Genomic DNA, 21,047 nt, shown 5'->3' with positions numbered 1-21,047 from the left:
GGGGTGCAGTCCAAGCTTTTGAGCCTGCAGCTGACATGTCCACGTCTCCTCCCAGCTGTTGCCCCGTGCCTCTGCAACAGCAGTGGCATCTCTTGCCCCATGCACAGCCCTGTGGCAGCCCCCAGGCTCCTCGCACTGCTGCCTGTGTTCAGGAGACTTCTCTCTCATTTGGCTCATTTCTGCTCATCCTTTAAAATTCATTAAAATGGAAGCACCCTTTGACCCAAGAATTTGACTTCTAGAATGTTCCCTGCAGATATACTTATGCACAAAGTTCTAGATACCAAGATGTTCCTCTTAGTGTCGTTTATAGTAGTAGAAGACTAGAAACGACCTCTGTACAAGGATGGAGAGCTGAGTGCTGGTCAGCCGGAGGAGTGGGTGAGGTCTCTGAGGATCAGCGGAAAGATGAGGTGCGGCACATTGTGTCTGCTGTGGTCCAGTGAGTGTCAGGAACAAGTGGGGTACGTGTGTGTGCTTACTCACACATGTGCCCATGCACGCACAGCACCTCGCCCATGGGATGGGATACACAGAGGAGTAGGGACAGGGCTGAGTCCAGGTCAGCCCAGAGGCTCACTGTTCACCACATACCCTCTATGCATTCTACTTTTGTTTTTTAAAACCATATGTAAGTATTTTTCAAAAACATTGTTTAGTGTAAATAAATAAAAGAGATTAAGCCTCAGTTCAGGTATTGGCTCCCAGAAAGTCAGTCTGACCCATGGTTTCTGCCAGGCTATCGTTTCACACATAACCTGTGCCCCACAGCACCTGGGATGACTAGCTGAGTGTCCCATTGTAATTATGATGCCATCATCTCAGAGCTCCCCGAGGCCAGGGAGCAAGCCGCACTTGTCTCAGAACCCTCTGGTACTTGGAGGGTTCTCAGTATGCATGTTGGTAGTGCCAAGTCCTTCTAGAAGCTCTGATCTGGTGATTGGCTGAGAGTCCAACAGTGTACCCTGCCCTTCCCAGAAGAGGGAGTCCCGGTCCACTCCAGCAGCCTTGGAAAGGCTGGGTAGATGAGCAGCTTTGTGAACACAGGAAGCCGGCTCAGTACTCCAAGTTGTGGACCGGAGACCTTTGAGTGCCAAGGGAGCTGCGGTTGTGAGGACATCCGTCCCTGTAGGTCTGCTCAGGCAGATTAGATGAGGTGGGTAGGCGGGTCAAAACAGGACAGGACGGGGAATTTCTCTGAGTCATTCTGAGAAACAATAGAGGAAGCTGCAGCGGGGTAATCACCGCCACTTCTTGGCCTGTGGGTACTTCCTGTGACAAATCAAGTTGACCACATGTTCAAAGTGAGCTTGCAATCAAACCCAAGTGCTATCCAAATTCACTGGGGTCAGGCTGTTCCAGGCAGTATGGCATCTTGAGCACAGGCTCTGAGTGTCTGCTGAAGCCCACAGCAGGCTGGGCCCAGGCCAGGGAGTTGCGCTCTGAGAGGGTCAGCAACAGGTGCCTGGGCCTGCAGGACAGTGACCTGACACTCAGGAGCCCTGTGGCACAGCCACAGGAAGAGGGATTTGACTCAAAGAGAAGGTCTGAACCATGAGGTTGTTTTGTGGGAAAGGAAGTAGGCCAGGATGAATGGGGGGGTGGAGCTTAGGATGAGGCACATTTTAGCTTTGGAAAATTCAGTGGCTGTGGTGGGCTGAGGCGGGTGCTGTGTGCGAGGCTTACTCTTCACCACCTGCAAGCTGAGTGATACCCTGTGTTGCTGTTAAGAGAAGTGACTTACCCAAAAACACTGCCAGCATATGCCAAAGCGAAAATCAAAATGTGGGTCTGTGGTGCCTGCCATCTCCTTGTGAGGTCTCATGAAGGGGAGCTTCAGACGGAGCTAAACAATCCCCACCCAGGCTGTTGCAGAAGGGCATCTGCCTGGAGTGGGAGGGAGGCCAGAAGTTGTTATATCTCTGTCCCTACCCCCTTGCCCAGGATGGGCAGTGCTGGTGAATACTGGACTGGTTGAGGCAAAGACATAATCTCCCATTTGAATGTGAGGGCTCTAGAGAGAACATTGGGGCCCTCTTGCAGGGCATTTTGGCAGCGGCTGGCTATGGTGGAAGGAAAACCTGTGTTTACTTTGTGCCTGCTATGTGCCGGGAGGATTGGCATTTCCCAGCTGGCATTCCTGGTAGCCGTAGAGGGAGGCATTCGTTACCTCCTTGGCTCAGAGGTGAGGAGCGGTGAAGTGACTTGCCTAAGCCCACTGGGCAGTGGAGGGTGAAAGGCCCAGAAGTGGCCCCCAGGCCTCCCCGACTCCCCTGGCCCAGCCCAGGGCAGAATGCCAGCACCTGGTGGATCTTCCTTATCATATTAGCCAGGAGCTCTTCCCCAGGGGCTCACCTTCCATATTTGCCTCCCAATCAGCACCTCTCTGAGGCCACGGTGTAGCACGTGAGTCCTTGGGGTGAGACTGGAGCAGGTGGCTTCCATCTGGTTTCCATCTGGACCTGTCTTCCACGCCCTGTGGCCTTAGAGGCAGGGTTCTTTCCCTGCCTCAGTTACCTTCCCTGCAGAAGGCTGAGGGAGTCCATGGTGCACATGCTTTCCTTGGGTGACTCTGCCTCTGTTCACCTCTCACTTCTTCACATCTGTCCAGCTTCAGCCAGGCTAGTTGTGTGCCTAGAGGGAAGAGAGAGCTAAATGTGGGTCTGTGGTCCGTGGCATCTCCTGGTGAGGTCTCATGCAGGGGAGCTTCAGACAGAGCTAAATAATCCCCACCCAGGCTGTGGCATAAGGCCGTCTGCACGGAGTGGGAGGGAGGCCCGAAGTTGTTATGTCTCCATCTCTACCCCCTCGCCTGGGACAGGCAGTGCTGGTGAATACTGGACTGCCTGCAAATGTGTGAGGCAATGCAGCTCTGTGGCTTCTCAGTCCCTTCACTGCCACGCAGGCTTGTTTCAAGGGCTGACTGATCTGTGCCTGCAGAAGGTACCTGAGGCCTGAAGCTCCTGTTTGCTCATCTGTAGAATGGGGATAATCACGCTGCCCATATGAGGCCTTTTTTTTTTTTTTTTGAGACTGAGTTTCGCTCTTGTCACCCAGGCTGAAGTGCAGTGGCATGATCTTGGCTTACAGCAACCTCCGCCTCCTGGATTCAAGTGATTCTCATGCCTCAGCCTCCCAAGTAGATGGGATTATAGGCGCCTGCCACCACTCCCAGCTAATTTTTTTTTTTTTTCATATTTTTAGTAAAAACAGGGTTTCACCATGTTGGCCCGGCTGATCTTGAACTCCTGACCTCAGGTGATCCACCTACCTTGGCCTCCCAAAGTGTCTGTGTGAGGTTTTGAGGAGTAGATGTGGTTGGGTCTCACCTCAAGCCAACCCCCATGTGACATCTCCTGTGCCTTTCTCACCCACGCTGGGGAGGTCTGACCACAAGCCCTGTACCACCTCAGGTTGTTGCATTTCTGAAACTGCTTTCTGTGTGAGTCAGCCCAACGCTGGCCTTCTCCCTTTTGCCTACACATCCATGTGTGGGCTTCACCACTCTCCCGCCTGGAGCACAGCAGGAGGCGGCTAGCAGATGTGTTAATGCCAGTCTCCCCTTGGAACATGCGAAGGTATTGGAGCTTCGCAGAGAAAGGAGGATGTGGGCCTGGGCCTTTGTGGCCTGGAGCAGCTCACCTCTGAGCCACAGCAAAGTTCCATAACCTACCCAAAGCCACACAGTGGGGGCACCAGGGCTTAGACCCAGCTGTGTTTGGCTCCCAGGCCTGGGCTTTCCCTCCACAAACCTGGGTCTGTAGGCACACTTGTACCTGGTAATCTCAGGACAAATTACGCGTGTGCTTGTGGATGCTCCCCGTAACACTCTGGACAGATGGTTGCTGTTCTGATGAGCAGGGTGGTTGGGGTGGGCAGCAGTGTGTGTCCCAGACTGGGAATCCAAACACCTGGGTTATAGTCCTGACACTGCCCCATTGCTGTGTGACCTAGGACAAGTCACTTCACCTCTGGGAAGGAGAATCTACCTATAAAATAGGGGTTGGATCAGATCAGTACTCAGCAGTATTTTTCCTTAAAGATAGTATTTTAAGCTTTGTAGGCCATGTAATCTCTGTCACAGCTCCTCAACTCTGCCGTTGTAGCACAGAAACAGCCACAGACAATACGTGAACAAATGAGTGTGGCTGTGTGCCAGTAAAACTTTATTCACAAAAACAGGTGGCACGCTGGATTTTACTTGTGGATCGTGGTTTGCCAACCCCTGAGCTAGAGGATCTCATAATGCACTTGCAGCCATTGTTATTCTAGGATTCTGTGGCAGTGGCCATGTGTGCTGGAGCTGGAACCCAAGCTGTGGATTAATCACCAGTCAGCTTTGATGCCGGTCAAGAAATTAGCATCTGTCGATTTCTAACATGGTTGCATCCCATGAGGGAGCAGAGGGAAATTTTAGTCTTTGGTAACCAGTCCTGTTTTTCTCCTTGTAGAATGCTGAGATGTATAAACTGTCTTCACAGCAATTCCATGAGGCAGCTTCGAAGATGGAGAGAACAATAAAGTAAGAATTTGTTTATTATTCTTTGTAAACTTGGCCCGAATTTGCAAAAACTCCCACATGTGTCTTGAAACCTGCCACCACCTGCCTAATTTCAAATTTCCCTAATAACACACACAACCATCTGTTCCTCAGCTCTCTCACCTGGATCTCAGGTAGTCATTGGTCATCTGTAATTGGCCAAATTAGCACTCAGTTCGTCTCTAGCTCCTTGGCAAATTGGAGTGGGGCTGGGGTAGACTTGCAGAGTTATTTTCAGGGCCTGGTGTCCGGTGAGCAGGCGCTCCTTTCCTTGTGTGGCTAGCTGAGGAGCTGGCCGTCAGGCCCCAGAGGGAGTTGGGGCAAGGGTACTACTGGCTTCTCTGCCCTCTGACTGTAGACAAGTTTTCAGGGTAAGGTGTCCCCTCTCACTGCTCCCTGTGCCTGGTTTGGGCAGTGCACCCTGTGCACGCTTATGCTCGGAGTGGCTCACACTTCGTGCCCAGAGGAACTGAGGCCCAGAGATGCTCAGGTCACATAGTCCTAAGTACCAGTGTTCCATCCCCTGTCCGTGGTGCTCCTGTGCTGTCCATTGAGGACTCAGCTAGAACGTCACAGGAGCAGGGAGGTGCTCACAGTGTGTCCAGTACCAATGTGGCTCTGCTCGGCCAATAGTACAGTTCCCCGGAAGGTCAGAAAGTGGTCCCTGCAGGAAGGAATAGGGTCTTATGGGTTCTCTGTGTGAAGCTGGTCTCTGTGGACCTAAGAGACCTTCATAAATTAGCCAAGGGGCTACCACCAACTCTATTCACTCCCTGGGAAGGCCTCTCCCTCCCAAGAGTGAATGGGGCAATTCACCTTGCAGCCCTCAGGGCACGGAATTATAAACAGTGTGTCTGGCCTCATGAGAAAGAAGTGTCAAAGACGGGTTTGGATGATACTTATAAAAACAGCTGTGCTGAGAACTATGAAAAGCTGGAAGGACAGTGGGGCCAGATGTATAGTCAGCATAGACCCAAAGGCACAGAATAGGACAGGGAACAATGTAGGGTGGTTTTGGGGTCTTTTTTCGAGACAGGGTCTCACCGTGTGACCCAGGCTGGAGTGCAGTGGTTCAGTTGTGGCTCCCCGCAGCCTGACCTCCTGGGCTTAGGTGATCCTCCCACCTCAGCCTCCCAAGTAGCTGAGACCACAGGTATGTGCCACTCCCAACTAATTTTTATATTTTTTGTAGAAATGGGGTTTCACCATGTTGCCCAGGCGTAATGTAGGGGTTTATTCTTGACACAAAACACCTAAAGCTGATGGGGATACTACATATTGTGGCAGAGTCATTTCTGAATGGGTTTGGGTACGAAAACAATTATCTTGAAATTTGGCTGGGTGTGGTGGTTCACACCTGTTATCCCAGCATTTTGGGAGGTCGAGGCAGGCAGATCACCTGAGGTCAAGAGTTGGGGATCAGCCTGGCCAACATGGTGAAACCCCGTCTCTACTAAAAATACAAAAATTAGCCAGGCATGGTGACAGGCGCCTATAATCCCAGCTACTCTGGAGGTTGAGGCAGGAGAATCACTTGAGCCTGGGAGGCAGAGGTTGCAGTGAGCCGAGATCACACCACTGCACTTTAGCCTGGGCAACAAAGTGAGACTCCATGTCAAATGAAAAAGAAAGAAAGAAAAGAAAACCAATTATCTTGAAATTGCAAGTCCTGTAGCAATACTAGGAGCCTGGGAGGAACAGAATTTTCCAGTAGGCAGATGGAGACAAGGACAGGTGTTGAGGTAGAAGCACAGTCCTGCTGATGCTGGGACCTCCAGGGCCTGAGCAAATGAGCACCAAGGCTGCCTGCATCCAGGAGTGGAGGGTGCTACTGCCCTGCAGGGTGTGAGCCACCCTGCACACAGACACCCTGCGCTTACTGATGGCCAGCTTTTGGCCTATTTCTGAACAGCTCCCCCCAGTATGTCCTGTTCATATGGGGCTGAGAAATACTTGTTCAGAAATACAACGTTCTGAATAACAGAACATGGAGAGGGAGAGCTGTGGCGGCAGCCACATCAAAGAGGCTACTGAGTGACAGCCACAGCATGAATGTGATCCCTGGAGATGGGCCAGCCACAGCTGCTGCCCCTCCCCTTACCTGAGCGGCTTCTTTGAGGGCCAATAGCCCCTCCCTCTATACCTGGAGCCAGGACCCACCTGCCAAGGAGAAGATGCACTGGGGGAGAAGCCAGGCAGCTTTCTGTCGGTAACCGTAATGCTTGTCACCTTCCAAGTGGCCCACCATCCCTGAGGGTGGGGACTCCTGCCCCACTGGCCCCTGCTTTTGTAAATGTGGCTTTATTGTCATAGCCTTTCTCATCCTCATATCCTCTGAAGGCAAGGTGAGATGGATGTGAATGTATTTTTAATTTGAGAGAAGTGGGGTTTTTTTTGTTTACAGCATCCCTTGATATTTACTAAGCAATAAGTACTCTGCAAGGCATTTCAACTGTATAGTTACTCTTGTCAGTTTAACGTACAGGTAAAGAACTGATGCTGGAGAGGTCAAAGAACTCCTCCTTTTGTCCATGGTCACTGCTTGTTCTGTGGCAGGGCTGGGGTTGCTCTTCCTTTGTCTCTGTGTCATTTCTGTCCCTTGCAGGCCCTGCCTGGATGTAAGATGGCAGCAGGGTGGCGCTCTCAGAGCTTGCCTGAGCTTTGCACTCTAACCAGGCTCAGACCTCAGCCCCACCCCTTAGCAAGTCACTTCACTTCTACAGGCCTGTTTCCTCACCTACAAAACAAACAGGACACACTCTTTAAGTGACAATTGAGTAAGATTCCACATAGAAAGTAGACCTAAGATGTCAACAGCTGTTGTTGATATTAGTGTGACTGTTTGCTATGGAGTAAGTGTTTGTGTCTTTCCAGAATTCATATGTTGAAACCTCACTCCCAATGTGACGATATTAGGAGGTGGGGCCTTTGGAACGTGATTAGATCATGAGGGTGGAGCCTTCGTGAGTGGGGTTTGTGCCCTTATAAAAGGGACCCCAGAGAGCTCCCTTTCCTCTTCCACCATGTTGAGGACACAGAGAGAAGACACCATCTATGAATCAGAAAATGGGCCCTCACCAGACATCAGATTAGCCAGTGCCTTGATCTTAGACTTCTCAGCCTCCAGAACTGTGAGGAGGAAACATCTATTGTTTACAAGCTGCCCAGTCTGTGGTACTCTATTATAGCAGCCTGAATTGGAGAAGATACTGCTAATAACAGCAGTCATTCGAATCACTTTTTACAGCACCTAGCTGGGAACAGAGTAGAAAAGATTTGATATATAAATTGAGTTTACAAAAACAGTATTCCCAAATACAGTAAACAGGAAGCAATGTACAGTTAGAAATTATTTAACTTAAACATTGAGAGAAAAAAATCTTTGAGATATTTCTTGGATTAGCAAATATTATAAATTATATCATAAATGTCATAGAAATAAATGCCAACTGCCCATAGCAATAATATTGAGGAGTTTTCTTCCGAGGTCATAAGTATCTTTTAACAACTTTTGGGGCCGGGCGCAGTGGCTCACGCCTGTAATCCCAGCACTTTGGGAGGCCGAGGTGGGTGGATCACAAGGTCAAGTGATCGAGACCATCCTGGTCAACAAGGTGAAACCCCCGTCTCTACTAAAAATACAAAAAATGAGCTGGGCACGGTGGCGTGTGCCTGTAATCCCGGCTACTCCGGAGGCTGAGGCAGGAGAATTGCCTGAACCCAGGAGGCGGAGGTTGCGGTGAGCCGAGTTTGCGCCATTGTACTCCAGCCTGGGTAACAAGAGCGAAACTCCGTCTCAAAAAAAAAAAAAAAAAAAACAACTTTTGGCTTAGATGGTAAACTAGATGTCCATGTATTCATTCATTCATTCATTTAATACACATGTGTAGAGTGCCTGCTGTTTGCCAGAAACCATGCTAGGCCCTGGAGACACAGTGATGAACAAGACAGCTGCAGTGCCTGCCAGCAAGGAGTTTATAACATTTGAGGAATGATAAACAATGTTTTAAAATTAATTGCACAACAAGCAATTACCCAGTTAATTAATTAATTATAGCAATGAGTGAAAAGAAAGAGTTTGAATTAGAAAGAATGTCTTATGGTGGGAAAAGCATTTTAAACAGAAAGACTAGTATGTGCAAAGGCCCTGAGAAAAAAAAGCAGTTCAACTTATTGAAGGAGTTGGAAAAAGGCCAGTATGGCGGGAGAATAGTGAAAGAGAAGAGAGAAAAAGGGGAAGCTCCAAGAAGTGAGCATGAGCAGACCATGCAGAACTTTGTAACCATAGTAGGAATTTTAACTTGATACTAGGGGCAGTGAACTTACCTTTTCCAAAGCTTTATTTCTCTTCTAATGTATGCATTTAAAGCTATATACTTCTCTATAAACACAGCTTTAGCTACATCTACAAGTTTTGATGTATTATGTTTTTAGTATAAATCAGTTAAAATTTTTCCAGTTTTCTGATTTCTTCTTTACTCATCAGTTACTTCAGAGTATATTGTTTAATTCCAAACATTTAGAATTTTCTAGTTACCTTTTTTATAATTGGTTTCTGTTTAATTCCTCTGTGATTAGAAAACGTACTCTAAATTCTTTGACAATTTTTGAAACTTGATTTATGATCCAATATATGATGTGCTTTGGTAAACTGTCCATGTGCATTTAAAAAGAATGTGTATTCTGTCAGCAGATGTAGTGTTTTGTATTGCCAATTAGGTTAAGTTGGTTAGTCATGTTCAAATTTTCTATATTTTTGATGATTTACAGATTTTTTTTTTTTTTCTGACACTTCCTGACTACAGGTTTTGGGTTTTTTACTTTTCTTTTCTCTCTCTCTCTCTCTTTTTTTTTTTTTTATTTGAGACAAGGTCTTCCTCTGTCACCTGGGCTGCAGTGCAGTGCCATGATTATAGTTCACTGCAGCCTCAACCTCCTGGACTCTGGACTCAAGAGATTCTCCTGCCTCAGCCTCTTGAGTAGCCAGGACCACAGGTGCACCGCCACATTCAGCTAACTTTTTACATTTTTAGTAGAGAAAGGGTTTTACTATGTTGTCCAGGCTGGTCTTGAACTCCTGGCTTATGCTATCCTCCTGCTCCACCTCCCAAAGTGCTGGGATTTTAGGCAGGAGCCACTGCATGTGGCTGGCCTTCATTATTTTTTTTTTTTAGTGTATCTTTTCTGATAAAAGCTCTATTTTTAATTGTATGTAAATACCTTTATCCACCTTCATTTGAAAAATATAACAGTCGTTTATTAAGCTCTTTGAAGATACCCTTACATTCTCCTTTGATTTTTTTCCTTGAGAAATCAGCGGATGATATTGTTGTCATTCCTTTACTCTTTTTTTCTCTGTTTTTAAGATTTTTCTCTGTCTTTGGTTTTGCTAAGCCATGCCTAGTTATAGATTTTCTTTATTTTATTTTTTGGGGGTCTTGAAGTTTGACATCCTTTTTTCAGTTTTGGAAACCTCGGACCATCTCTTCAGATAACACTCTCCCCTATTTTATCTTTCTTCTTTTCTGAAGTTTGTTACATGCATTACTGACTCATATGCCTCTTGTTCTTTTTTCTGTTTTTCCTCCTTTTTAAAAAATTCCCATGCTGTAGTTGGAGTTCTCCCTATTGGTCTTTTAGTTCATTGATCCTCTTTATTGTGTCAAGTGTGCCTTAAATCTATTGCATTTAGAATTTCTGTTACTGAATTTTTTTAATTATAAAAGTTCCATTTGCTTTGCTTTTTTTTTTTAAGATTCCCAGTCTCTAGTGAAATTCTACCTTTTTCTTTCCATTTTCTTGCACATATTAGTTACAGTTACTTTAAAGTCATCTGAGGGTCTATTTCTGTTCCCTTTTTTTTTCTTGTGATCCTGCTTATTTATATATTTGGTAATTCTTGATTGAGTACCAGAAATTGTTTGGAAAGATGACACAGGTCATCTGTGATATGACTTTCCCCAGAGATGCCTAGGGATGTGGCTTTCCGGGGTCCCTCTTTCTTGGTGAGCTTAAACCACTAGTTTTGTTTTCTCAGCTCTCTGAGACTTTTGAAAATTCCATTTGTTCAGTGGCCTTTTTTTTAGTTAGCTTCTTGCCTGAGTAGCTCAAGAATTTGACAAATATTTTAAAAGAAGAAAACCAGTGATAACTGGCTCACTGCTGTGTAGCACTCTTCTCTCTGGAATCCTGTCTCCCTTAGTCCTAGCTGGCTGGGCAGCCTCCACAGGAGTGTTGCCTCCCTATCATCCTGTGAGACTGCCTACAGCCTCCACAGCTCTTCTTGCCTTTCAGCTGAAGCTATTTGCCTGACATTCAGCCAGTCTTCCTGAACCAAGAATTGGCAGAAACTTTGGGGGAAAAGTGGCTCTAAGAACAAACACTCACCTCTCCGCAGTTCCCTGCCCTTCATAATCTTGGACTTCAAGTTCTATTTGTGTTGGTCCTTAGATGCCTTCAGACAGATTTTTTGTATTCCAACTTAATTCTTTTCCCCCCTCAGGAGAGAAGATAGGCCCTTCACAAGCTGCTCCATTGTAGCTGGAAGCAGAGGTCCTAACTTAGTTTTTGAGGAATGATGAGAGTTTACCAAGCAGTAAAGGGCCACCCCAGGTAAAGGAAACAGTAAGATCCTAAAGCCAGATCCTATTCATTTTAGCAACCGGAGGCACTGAAGGCACGGGCGACTCCCCCAGCTTGTCTTGGGACACCAGCCTGTACCGAGGCCTGGATCAAGGCCAGTGTATGTCAAGATCTCAGAAGATTCCTGCCTCAGGGCCAACAGGGAGCTCTCCACCAAAGAGGAGTGTTGATGGCAAGGCTGACAGTCACAGGCTAGGGCCTCTTGTTTTGGAAGAATCCTATTGTTAAGGTAGAAGTGTATGTACACCCCTACCCACCCACCTCACAGCAGCACAGAAGGCAGAATTGTTCAGATTTTCTGAAGGAAGAGATTAAGACCCCAGGGAATCTCATGCATTTATTGTGTCACATCTATTTTTTATGACAACCTTCAGTCCCCTTCCCCTGGGATTCATTCAGAATCTATCTTGGCTGCTTCTTGTAAGGAAACTTGTATAGTCCTCCCTGGCCCCACAGAGAGCCAGCCCTCAAAGAGGTTACAACAATTGAGTTGAAGGAAGAAGGTTATTAACTATTTCCTGAAACTGAGCCATTGTGCTCCAAGGACTTTGATCCAGAGAGGCCTGATTAATGTGGATGTGGCAGTCTTGGGACTTGCTGGAGCGAAGCTGTTGCTGTGTGCTTTCACCTGCACTTGGAAGACAGGACTTAAACTCTGGGAGGCTTTGGGACCCACCTGAGAGCATGCATTGTTTCTAGGCACCTAAGCTTCCCCAGTTTGCATTTATTTAGTCAGCTAATGACAGATGACCTCTTAAAATAGTGGTTAGTTATTTGAACCCCAAAGAAAATGGCGTTCTAAACACTTTTTAATCCAGGTAGCGTTCATCTTAGCCTGAATTCAAAAGATGTTACTGTATCTCACTTCCCTATGTAGATAACCTTAAATGACTTTTCAAAGGAAATGTTTTCTGTGCAGAAATTTACTGACGTGTACGGCTTAAACTGATGGACCCTGCTCTTTGAGAAGTTAACAATCCAAACCTATTTAATACATTCATCTAACACATCAAAATTTAGTTAATTTCTTATTTTAAAAACACTTACTGAACATCAACATGTGCCAGCAACTGTGCTTGGCATATGTATTGTACCCTGTTCCCCATCTTCATAAGAAGCTCAGGTGACAGATGCCATTATTATTCCTATTCCGTGGATGTGGAAATGAAGGTAAGTTCATTGACCTCTCAGACTAAGTTTCCTGATCTGTGAAACAGGGATCATGGTGCTGTCTACTTCTGTCAGGTTCTTATGAACACCAGATGTGATAATCCACATTTGCTTACAGACACAACCCAGGGAGAGCAGGTGGGATTTGAACCCAGGTGTAGATGACTCTCACCTTGCTCTTTTCTGCTGTACTGAGATCTGTATCTCTCAGAATGTACAGGATGAAGGTATTCAGCTGCTTGCTGCTTACCTGACTGTTTGGCTGCCCCAGTACTGGCTGTGCCCTCCCCTGAATTCCAGCCCACCACGTGTGTGTGTGTGTGTGTATGTGTGTGTCTGTGTTTGCATTTGTGTGTGTGTGTGTGTGTGTGTGTACCCACACACTCTTGTTTGCTAAGCTGTGGCATCTTGTGCAGGCATTTACTCCCATGCCAGTACTTACAGACTTCTGCCAACTTTGTAACAAGGGAAACAAAGATGCATGGAGAGAGAGCTGACCAACAGTAATTAGTGTTCGTGTAGCATGTGGGAATGGAAAGTCAAAACAAAAGACGCTGGGTGACACTTTCTCTCAGGACCACACCCCGGCTGGTTCTGTGGGTGGTGGGGTGAGCCACCATTCCTGGTGGCGTTGTGGGTATGATAAAGAGGCTGCTTCCATCCTGTGCCCAGCAGATGTCACACATGTGTCCCAGCGGCATGTGGGGACAGCCATGTGGGGTTGGCATCCAAGGTGAAACCCATTTGACATCCCTGGGCCAGATGAGTTCTAAATATAGAGTTTTCAGTTCTGAATCTCTGTTCTCAGTCTCTGATTTCAGAACACAGAGTCTGTCAAGCTGTTTGTCTTTGTATATCCTACTTTCTGTCTAGAATGACCTCCCTCTTCTTTTCTTACAGATTACACCAACTATTTAAAATCCAACTTAAGCATCTTTTTCTGCTTACTGTTTGTCTTACCCAGAGGTCAGTCTAATATCTTATTTATCTCTGTATCCCCACCATTCCAGCCAGGACTTAGCCATGATGGATGCTCCCCAGGTCAGTGTCAGATGGGTGGATGAAGTGACACCCACTGTGGGATTTGAAAATAAGCAGTTGACTGTTTAAGCACCTACTCATGCCACAGGAGCTGAGGTTGCAGGAAAGATGGGTGCCTTTCCTTCCAGGCCTCCATCACCTGGCTTTCATTCAGGCCTGGCTCACTCACTTGCTCAGAAGCTGCTGGCCAGGTTTTTTGCGTCTGTCATTTCACGTGTTAGTGGGAAGTAATGAGAGATGAAGCTTGCAGCAGTCAGTGTAGCTATTTTGCTGTCGGATATATCCAAAGGCTCCATCAGGAATGAAGTTGAACCTTTATTGGAATAAATGAAACTTAGGAATTAGGCAGTGGTTTTCTGTTCCCCATTCTGTCCTGTCACCATGAATAATCAAGGGCTGGGCGCCTGGCACTCCATTTGGGACTGCTGTGTGGGCAGGTGGTAGACAGATTGGAGAGGCTCCAGAAGGAGAGACCAGAATGGTTAAAGGGTTGAAAAGGTAAAACACACAGTTTGGGCCTCCAGGAAAGGAGAAGGCTGACCAGAGGGTGGAATTTTCTTCCTCTGAGAAGGAAACATTGTCTGAATAGTATCAGGGCTAGGGCCTTGGACTGCAGCTATGAAAACTTAAATTAGATCTAGCAAAGAACTTCCTGACTTGCAGTGAGACATTATAATGTGACAACTGTGTAAACGTTTAAGAAAAACGAGCAATGTCATTCTGTACTAGCACTAGGAATGTGGTATACAGCCAGCCCTCTTCCTCATCTGACCACGGGCAACAGAAGGGCCATGTGCTCTGCATCAGCATCAGTTTTCTGTCTCTGTCTCCCCTGGCTTGCTGGCAGGCAGGCAGCCACCATGCTTCTCCTAGGAAGTATCCTAGTGGTTTTCTCTTGGACCCTGCTTAGAGCATGGAGGCCTTCCCCCTTTTAATAGTTTACTCCCGTAACACCTGCTCCAGCTCTGGGGGCCACCATCCATAAAAGGGAGCCACAGACAGCCCGAAGTGTATTTGCCGCATAACCTTCTTCCCTTATTTTTTTTTAAATCATCATTTCTCCTTAAAGACAGGATTAAATGATGGTGATCTAGAACTTAACCTCTGATTCAGTCCAGTCAGCCTTTCCTGAGGCTGGCTCGGTGGCAGGCTCTGTGCCAGGCAGGATGTGTCATGACAGACAAGACCATCCTGGAGGCCTTTGCCTCCACTGCAGAGCACAGATGCACTCCCAGCCACCACGCTTGCAACGTCCTCACCTCCCCACTCAGCACTCTCGTTCCTCTAGGCTTGGCTCAAATGTGTCTTTCTTTATAAAAGTAAAAGGCTCTCTAAAATTCTCCTGGCCCACTCAAGACAGAGTTAGCTCTGCCCTCTTTGCTGCCCCCAGAGAACCTGGGAGGCCCAGGGAATATACCTGGCTGCCACTTGTACGTTTGTTTTGTACTCACCCGTTCGGGTGCATTTTGTTAGACTATAGGCTCTTTGCGGACAGGAATCTTGTGTTATTCATCTTTGTATCCTTGGGGCCTAATACTTACGAACTCAGAGAATATTGAACAGAGGAAGAAACCCCCTGTTACAAAGAGTGAGTGCCACAGCTGTGCATAAGGAAAGCACCCCCACAGCAGAGAGGATGGCAGGACTAGCTTTGCTGAAGCAGTGAGGCTTCAGAGATGAACTGACCTTGTGCTGAGCCAAGGTGAAGTGAACCAGGATGGGCTCTGTGGCCAGGGGTCAGTGTGAGTAGAGACTCAGGTGGGCCTCTCTTGCTGGAGTATTAGAGGAAGGACAGGGACTGGGCAGGCTGGTCAAGAAGCAAACATCCAAGAGGGTAGAGATAAGGCTGGTGGCACAGGGCGGTTCTGATGTGAAGAACCTTTGGTGCATTCTAAAGAATTTGAGATTCATCCTCAGGCAGTGGCAAGTCATAAAAAAGCTTTTAAGTAGGGAATTAATATGATTGAATTTGTGTTTTAGAAAGCGATCTGGCAGCATTTGGGAGAAGCAAGCAGTAATGATGTTGAGAACAGAATCAAGGGCTCCCTGAAATGCTGCCAGCCAGGAATGACTCACCCATTCCACAGATACACACCGAGTGCCTCCCATGCCGGTGCAGTTCTGGGAATACAGTTTTGAACCAGCATGAGGCTTCCTGCTCTCAGGGCAGAGAGACAAATGGTCAGCAACAAAATAAGATTATTTTATACAAAGTGCTGTGAAGAGGGAACAGTCGGGTAATGTGAGAGAGGATGACCAGGACTTTGTCGGTCTTAGGACCAGGATGCTCTCTGGCATTCAAGCAGAGCTGAGTGCTGAGGAGGAACTGGGCAGATACCTGACTACTGTGAGACTCTGGCCTCTAAGCAGCAGCTGTGGCTGAGAGGAGGGCTGGGCCCAGAGGGAGGTGGCTGAGGGGCCGGCAAGGGCCCGGCAGCAGGGAGACTTCCGACCAAGGCACGGGGCATCCGCTGAGCATGAGTGCCAGGAGTGTTCCTCTGCTGCCCACCGCCGGGGCTGTGTGCAGAGCAAGGGCCCCATAACTGTCCCAGTACCCAAACGAGAGGACACAGGAAGCTGTTGGGGGATGGTGGACTCAGCAGTCCTGTTTGGTTCTAAGTACTGGAGCATGTGTAGAGGGTGTCTCGTCCAGCCAGCTCTGAAAGTGGCAGCTGCATGCTTAAGGGGAAGGGCAGCCCCTCTGTGTACAGGCTTTAGCCCAGTGCTTTCTGAGTGCTCAGAGATCCATGACTCAAAAAACTGGGCTTAGAGATGAGAATTTGTTAATCCCCTCCCCTCGACTGAGATGAAAATGGCCTTTTATTCCCAGCTCTATTAATGGACTCACTTCCGGAATAAAGCCAGTGTCCCCAAAGGCAGTGGCTGGGGTTCTTCTCCTTTTTGTCACTTTTGTTTTCTTTTGAGTGTTACATTTAGATTAGCTTCTGGGGGGATTAAATGTTATTACAGTTGAGGAATCTCTTTTCTTTTTTTAATCAGTAGAGAGGTTACCGCTTAGCATCATTGCTGTTAGATTTATTTTCTTAAGTCCTGCAGCCTCCCCTGTTTCTATTCTTAAGAGAAAGCTTTGCATTGGTTGTGTCTGGTTATCTGCACCTTGCGGGAGAAGACCTCCTCACAGGCAGCGCTTTTCCATGCAGCCAGGCAGAGCAGATGCACCCCTGCAAGGTGCCCCACATGGTGTGCACACACTGCTTTTGAGGACACAGCCCTGGGGGCGGGGGGCAAGAAGGTGTTCATGGGTAAAGTGTTTCCCTCAGATCTGGCTACGGCAGACCATAGTACTCAACCCAGGGAAGCTGCAGAGGCTCCAGGCTGCACTGACTTCCGTGAGAGCCCACCAGAGGGACTGCTGTGGCGGAGGCTGGCAAGACCCGTCTCCTGGCATCTGGTTCTTATTGGACTAGGGTGGATGTTACAGAAAGACTGATTTCTTCTGTGGCATCGTGTAAAAGCATATCCATCTTAACAGACCTCAAAGTTTAGAGGTTTAGAGACAGGTATCAGGTGATTGTGTTTCAGGATCTAACAGCCTCTAGACCACGGGAAGAAAGTCCACACTGGGGGCTGGTTGGGGTCTCCACCCACCACCATCACAGAGCCCTCTGTGTCTCTGCACATGCCAGCCAGGAGAGCCAAGCCTGAAGGGTTCACCTTCAGAGGAATTGTGTCCCCAGTGCAGGCTGGCCACATGTGACCCGTGGCACTCCATTTATACCTGCGTCATGGTGGCAGTTCCAAGCTAGAGTAAAGCCCTGTGAGACCTAGGTTGCCCCTGGCTCTTGGTCGCTGGTTTTGTTTCCAGTGTAGCCAGATCCAGGAGAGTCAAGTCCAGGATTCTGAGACTTCGTTGTGAAGTCCAGTCTCCCTGGGAAATGGGGTTCTCTGTCTACACTGAGCCATACTTTCTGAGAAAACACCAGGTGTTCCACTGTCCTCATTCCCACTGTCCCCACCACCACACACACGGATGAGGTCCTGAGTAACTGGTGGCATCCCTGAAACTGTGGGCCCCGTAGCTGGATAAACCCTCAGAGTCATCTAATCCAGTTAGATACAGGTTGGGGTCATTCATGTGTGGTCACCCTGGGAACTCTACCCACTCTGCTTGAACAAGTTCTGTTGCCAGTGCCCATTGTCACACCTCCCATTTCATCTCTGTACAGCCCTAGCTGTTAGAAAACAGTGTTCTCTGATGGAAAACAGCTCAGGGCTAGTTCTTGGGAGCTTCCTCGTTCTGCCCCCTGAGGCTTTATAGAGCACAGCAAAAGTGCCTATGCATGCAACTGGGCAGATATCTGAAGATAACTTTTGTGTCCCCTATGTCTTCCTTCAGCTTTATCCCTCTCTAAGTCATCCAATGAAGTACACGCCTGGCTTGGAGTCCCTGTCTCCTCTCCCTCTGCTCTCTTTTAGAATTGGGCTCTGGGGAGCCAGAGTAGATAAGCAGCCAGAAGGCGGTGCAGGCATCACCTCCCTTGTCTGATGGCTGAGCTCTGTTGGCAGCACGCACACTGGGTTGCAGCTCTGAACTCGCTGTGTCATCCTCTGTCTCCTTGGCTGGGCCCACTAATTATTCATAGAAAGCTTCCTGTGAACTCGTTTCCCTGCATGGCTACTGACTGCCCTATTTGGGCTTAAGTGCAGACCTTATATTTATTCTGAGTAAACTTCATTCTGATAGATTTAGTTCAGCCCGTAGACTGATTATTTGAATATGCAGATTCTGTCATCCCTCTCTTTTTTTTGGAGATAGGGTCTTTATCTGTTATGCAGGCTGGAGTGCAGTGGCACAATCTTGGCTCACTGCAACCTCTACCTCCCAAGTTCAAGAGAGTCTCCTGCCTCAGCCTCCTAAGTAGCTGGGATTACAGGTGCCTGCCACCATGCCCGGCTAATTTTTGTATTTTTAATAGAGGCAGGGTTTCACCATTTTGGCCAGATCAGTCTCACTTCCTGACCTCAAGTGATCCACCTGCCTAGGCCTCCCAAAGTGCTAGGATTACAGGCGTGAGCCACCGCACCCAGCCCCTCCCAACTCTTTTATATAAACCTGCTAAGTACGCCTTTCCCAACTAAGTCATTGATGAAAATGTTAAGTTGTACAAGACTGAGGACCTCCATTAAAGCTGACCTCATCCATCTGGCTACAGTGATCCATCTAGCTCCTAACATAACCTCCTTGGATATCCAACCCATGTTACTTCTTTCCCACTAGGCTGCATCATGAAGGATGCAGGAAGTGTCTGTGGCTGTCAGGCTGCTGCATGCCCCTAGTCTCCTAGCCAGGATCCCTGTTAGAAGGGCAGAGGAGGGAATGTGGTTTGACATGTTTCCAACACTCTTCTCTTCCTAGTGATCACCTCTTCCTTTTGCAAATACTCCAAACCAGCCTCTTTATGAAGCCATTCTACACTCCTACTTGGGCTCTGCCTTCATTTGATGGATTGTACCCTTTTGAAACTCATGACATTGAAGATTGTTCCTTTCTGGTTTTCCTGTGTTTCCCATTCTCAAGAATTCTGTAAAGGTGACCCACAGTAGTTTGGTGGTCCAGCCATAGTTCTCCTGGTGTTCCTGGGCTCAATGGAGTGGACTGAGAAAGCAGCAGTCAGGAGAAGTACCTTGGCTGTCTGTGGTCATCTTCCCTTCCACAAAGACCTTCCGCACTCTCATACTTCTTTATTAGCATTGTCTGTCTTCTGGAAGGTGGCCAGGTAGAAACAGAACACATGGGCTTTGGAACAGAAACCCTCAAGTCACGTCCCGGCTGTGCCTCTCACTTGTTGCATGGTGCTTGGTTGGTAACTCTCTCTAAGCCTGTTTTCTCCTCAGTGAAAGGGCAAGCCATACATTGCTCACAGGACCGTTGTGAGGGCTGAGTAAGGAAACCTCTGTTCATCCCTACCCTTTCCCTTCTCTCTTTGAAGTCCAAAGCTCTATCTCTTTTAGAAGCTAAACAAGAGGGGCTGTTTCAGCACCCATTCTAGCTCAACCACACCCACCACGTGCCTCCTCCCATCTGTTCCTGTCTGCCAAAGGCCCCCAGCCTGGGGTGTCTACAGTAAGGTCTTCCTGTCCGACTGCGCTCCCTACTGCTGCCCAGACTGGCTGCCCTGTCATCAGGAAGCCCTGGGGTGGCTCGCTGTCTTCCTGCTCTGTGGGGACAGGTCTTGGTGGAACAGGGCGCGGAGGGAAACACAAGGCTTTGCTTCCCGTGGCCACTGCCCAGAACCAAAGCCCTGACTGGCCACACCCCTGTGGACCGCCTCCGCCTGCCTTCCCATGGAAAGAGAGTTGAGGCCTTTGTGGAGTCAGCCTTGGATTTCCCAGGGACCAGGGGCAGGGAGTGCCCTATTGCTTCTGCTGGTTTAGTTGAGGTACAGCACATGGAGGTGGAATTCACGACAGGCCTTTCCTTTTCCTCCTGGGCCCAGCACAGGCTGCAGGACACGCTTGCTGGGCTGCCTGCTTCTGCAGAGCCAACCCAGCCTCATCCGCCAGTCCCTGATCTTGGTGAGGCGGCTGCAGAGGCCTGCTCCCTGTTACAGCCCTGTTTACACAGTCTATGCTCCTCACAGTGTGGCCTGCGCCTGACGTGGAGCCCAGGGCAGCTTGAGGAGCTGGTGAACTGCGACTGCAGGTTCTTTCACCTCAGGCAGCCACCTGAGTCTGTCCCCCAGGTCATTTCAGGTAAACCTGCCAAACACTCCCCTTTCTTCTTAACGCCTTTGACATGCATAGCCCCCAATTACCCACCTTGGGACCTTTCTAAGCTCCCCTCCTCAGTCCTCTGTTCCAAGCTGATTCCAGTAGAATCGGGATCTAAGTCAATAATGTTTATGCTAAAATACCAGCTTACAGGCTCCTGATATATTCTGTGCTTGAAAAGAGGGGCTAGGATAAACTGTTCACCACAGAAAGGCTTGTCGTATCTCATCTCACTTAAACCCACCTGGAACGGGAGTTCTCACCCCATTTTTGTGATGAGGAAGTGAGGCTCAGCTAGGCTGACACGCCTAAGGTTGCTGGGCTGGAAGCAGCAGAGCCAGGATTCCAGGGCTGGCCTTTCTTGTCGTCAGCCAGGCACAGGTTTCATCCTGCAGGCACCTGAAGATCAGGATCACTGAGGCAGATGTTTAAGAGCATGGAGGCTCTTAAACGTGTTAGATGCGGTGCATTCCTCTTGTTGTCTTCCTTTAGAGGAGAGAGGGGCTTCAGAGCCTTCACCATGCCCTTCTGCCCATAGAGCCTCTCAGTATCCTGATAACACCATGCTCCGCAGATCTGCCTGTGCCAGTATGCCATGACCCTGGTTTTTGGTGGCCTATAGACCACTTGCCTCAGAATCATGGAATAGAGTCCCAGGCTCCCGCCCCAAGTGAGGCCCTTGGAATCTACCTTGTAAACAAACTCCCAAGTGATTGCTGAGTCCTGGAGTTTAGATCAACTGCCAAAGTGAATGTATTCCAGCCAGCAAATTAATTACTTCCCCAGGAAATCCCCCCAGGGAAGGCCTGTAAATCCATCCTGACTTCTGAACTGCCTCAAAGAGATGTGTTGCTTTTTCCTATGGTGAGGAGGCCTTCTCCCACCCCATTTCTTCCTAGAGTTAGGGCCCAAAGAACGTCAT

The 21,047-nt window shown here is 48.2% G+C and overlaps 1 protein-coding gene across 11 annotated transcripts in view; it reads left to right on the top strand.

Moving 5' to 3' along the window:
* Positions 1–21,047, top strand: part of CHCHD6 (coiled-coil-helix-coiled-coil-helix domain containing 6) — a 243,992-nt gene that overhangs the window by 196,635 nt on the left and 26,310 nt on the right. For 7 of the 11 annotated variants that reach the window (XM_078351870.1, XM_008982272.6, XM_008982270.6 and 4 more), the window contains 2 exons: positions 4,452–4,522; positions 13,253–13,318. In XM_078351870.1, coding sequence (XP_078207996.1) covers positions 4,452–4,522; positions 13,253–13,318 — 137 coding nt within the window. The remainder of the gene's footprint in view (positions 1–4,451; positions 4,523–13,252; positions 13,319–21,047) is intronic. The other 4 variants (XM_002758707.6, XM_008982273.5, XM_078351869.1 and 1 more) reach the window with 1 other exon arrangement.

This window comes from Callithrix jacchus, chromosome 15 (assembly GCF_049354715.1).
Source record: "Callithrix jacchus isolate 240 chromosome 15, calJac240_pri, whole genome shotgun sequence".
Classification (NCBI taxonomy): domain Eukaryota; kingdom Metazoa; phylum Chordata; class Mammalia; order Primates; family Cebidae; genus Callithrix; species Callithrix jacchus.
This window is presented reverse-complemented; position numbering and strand designations above follow the sequence as displayed.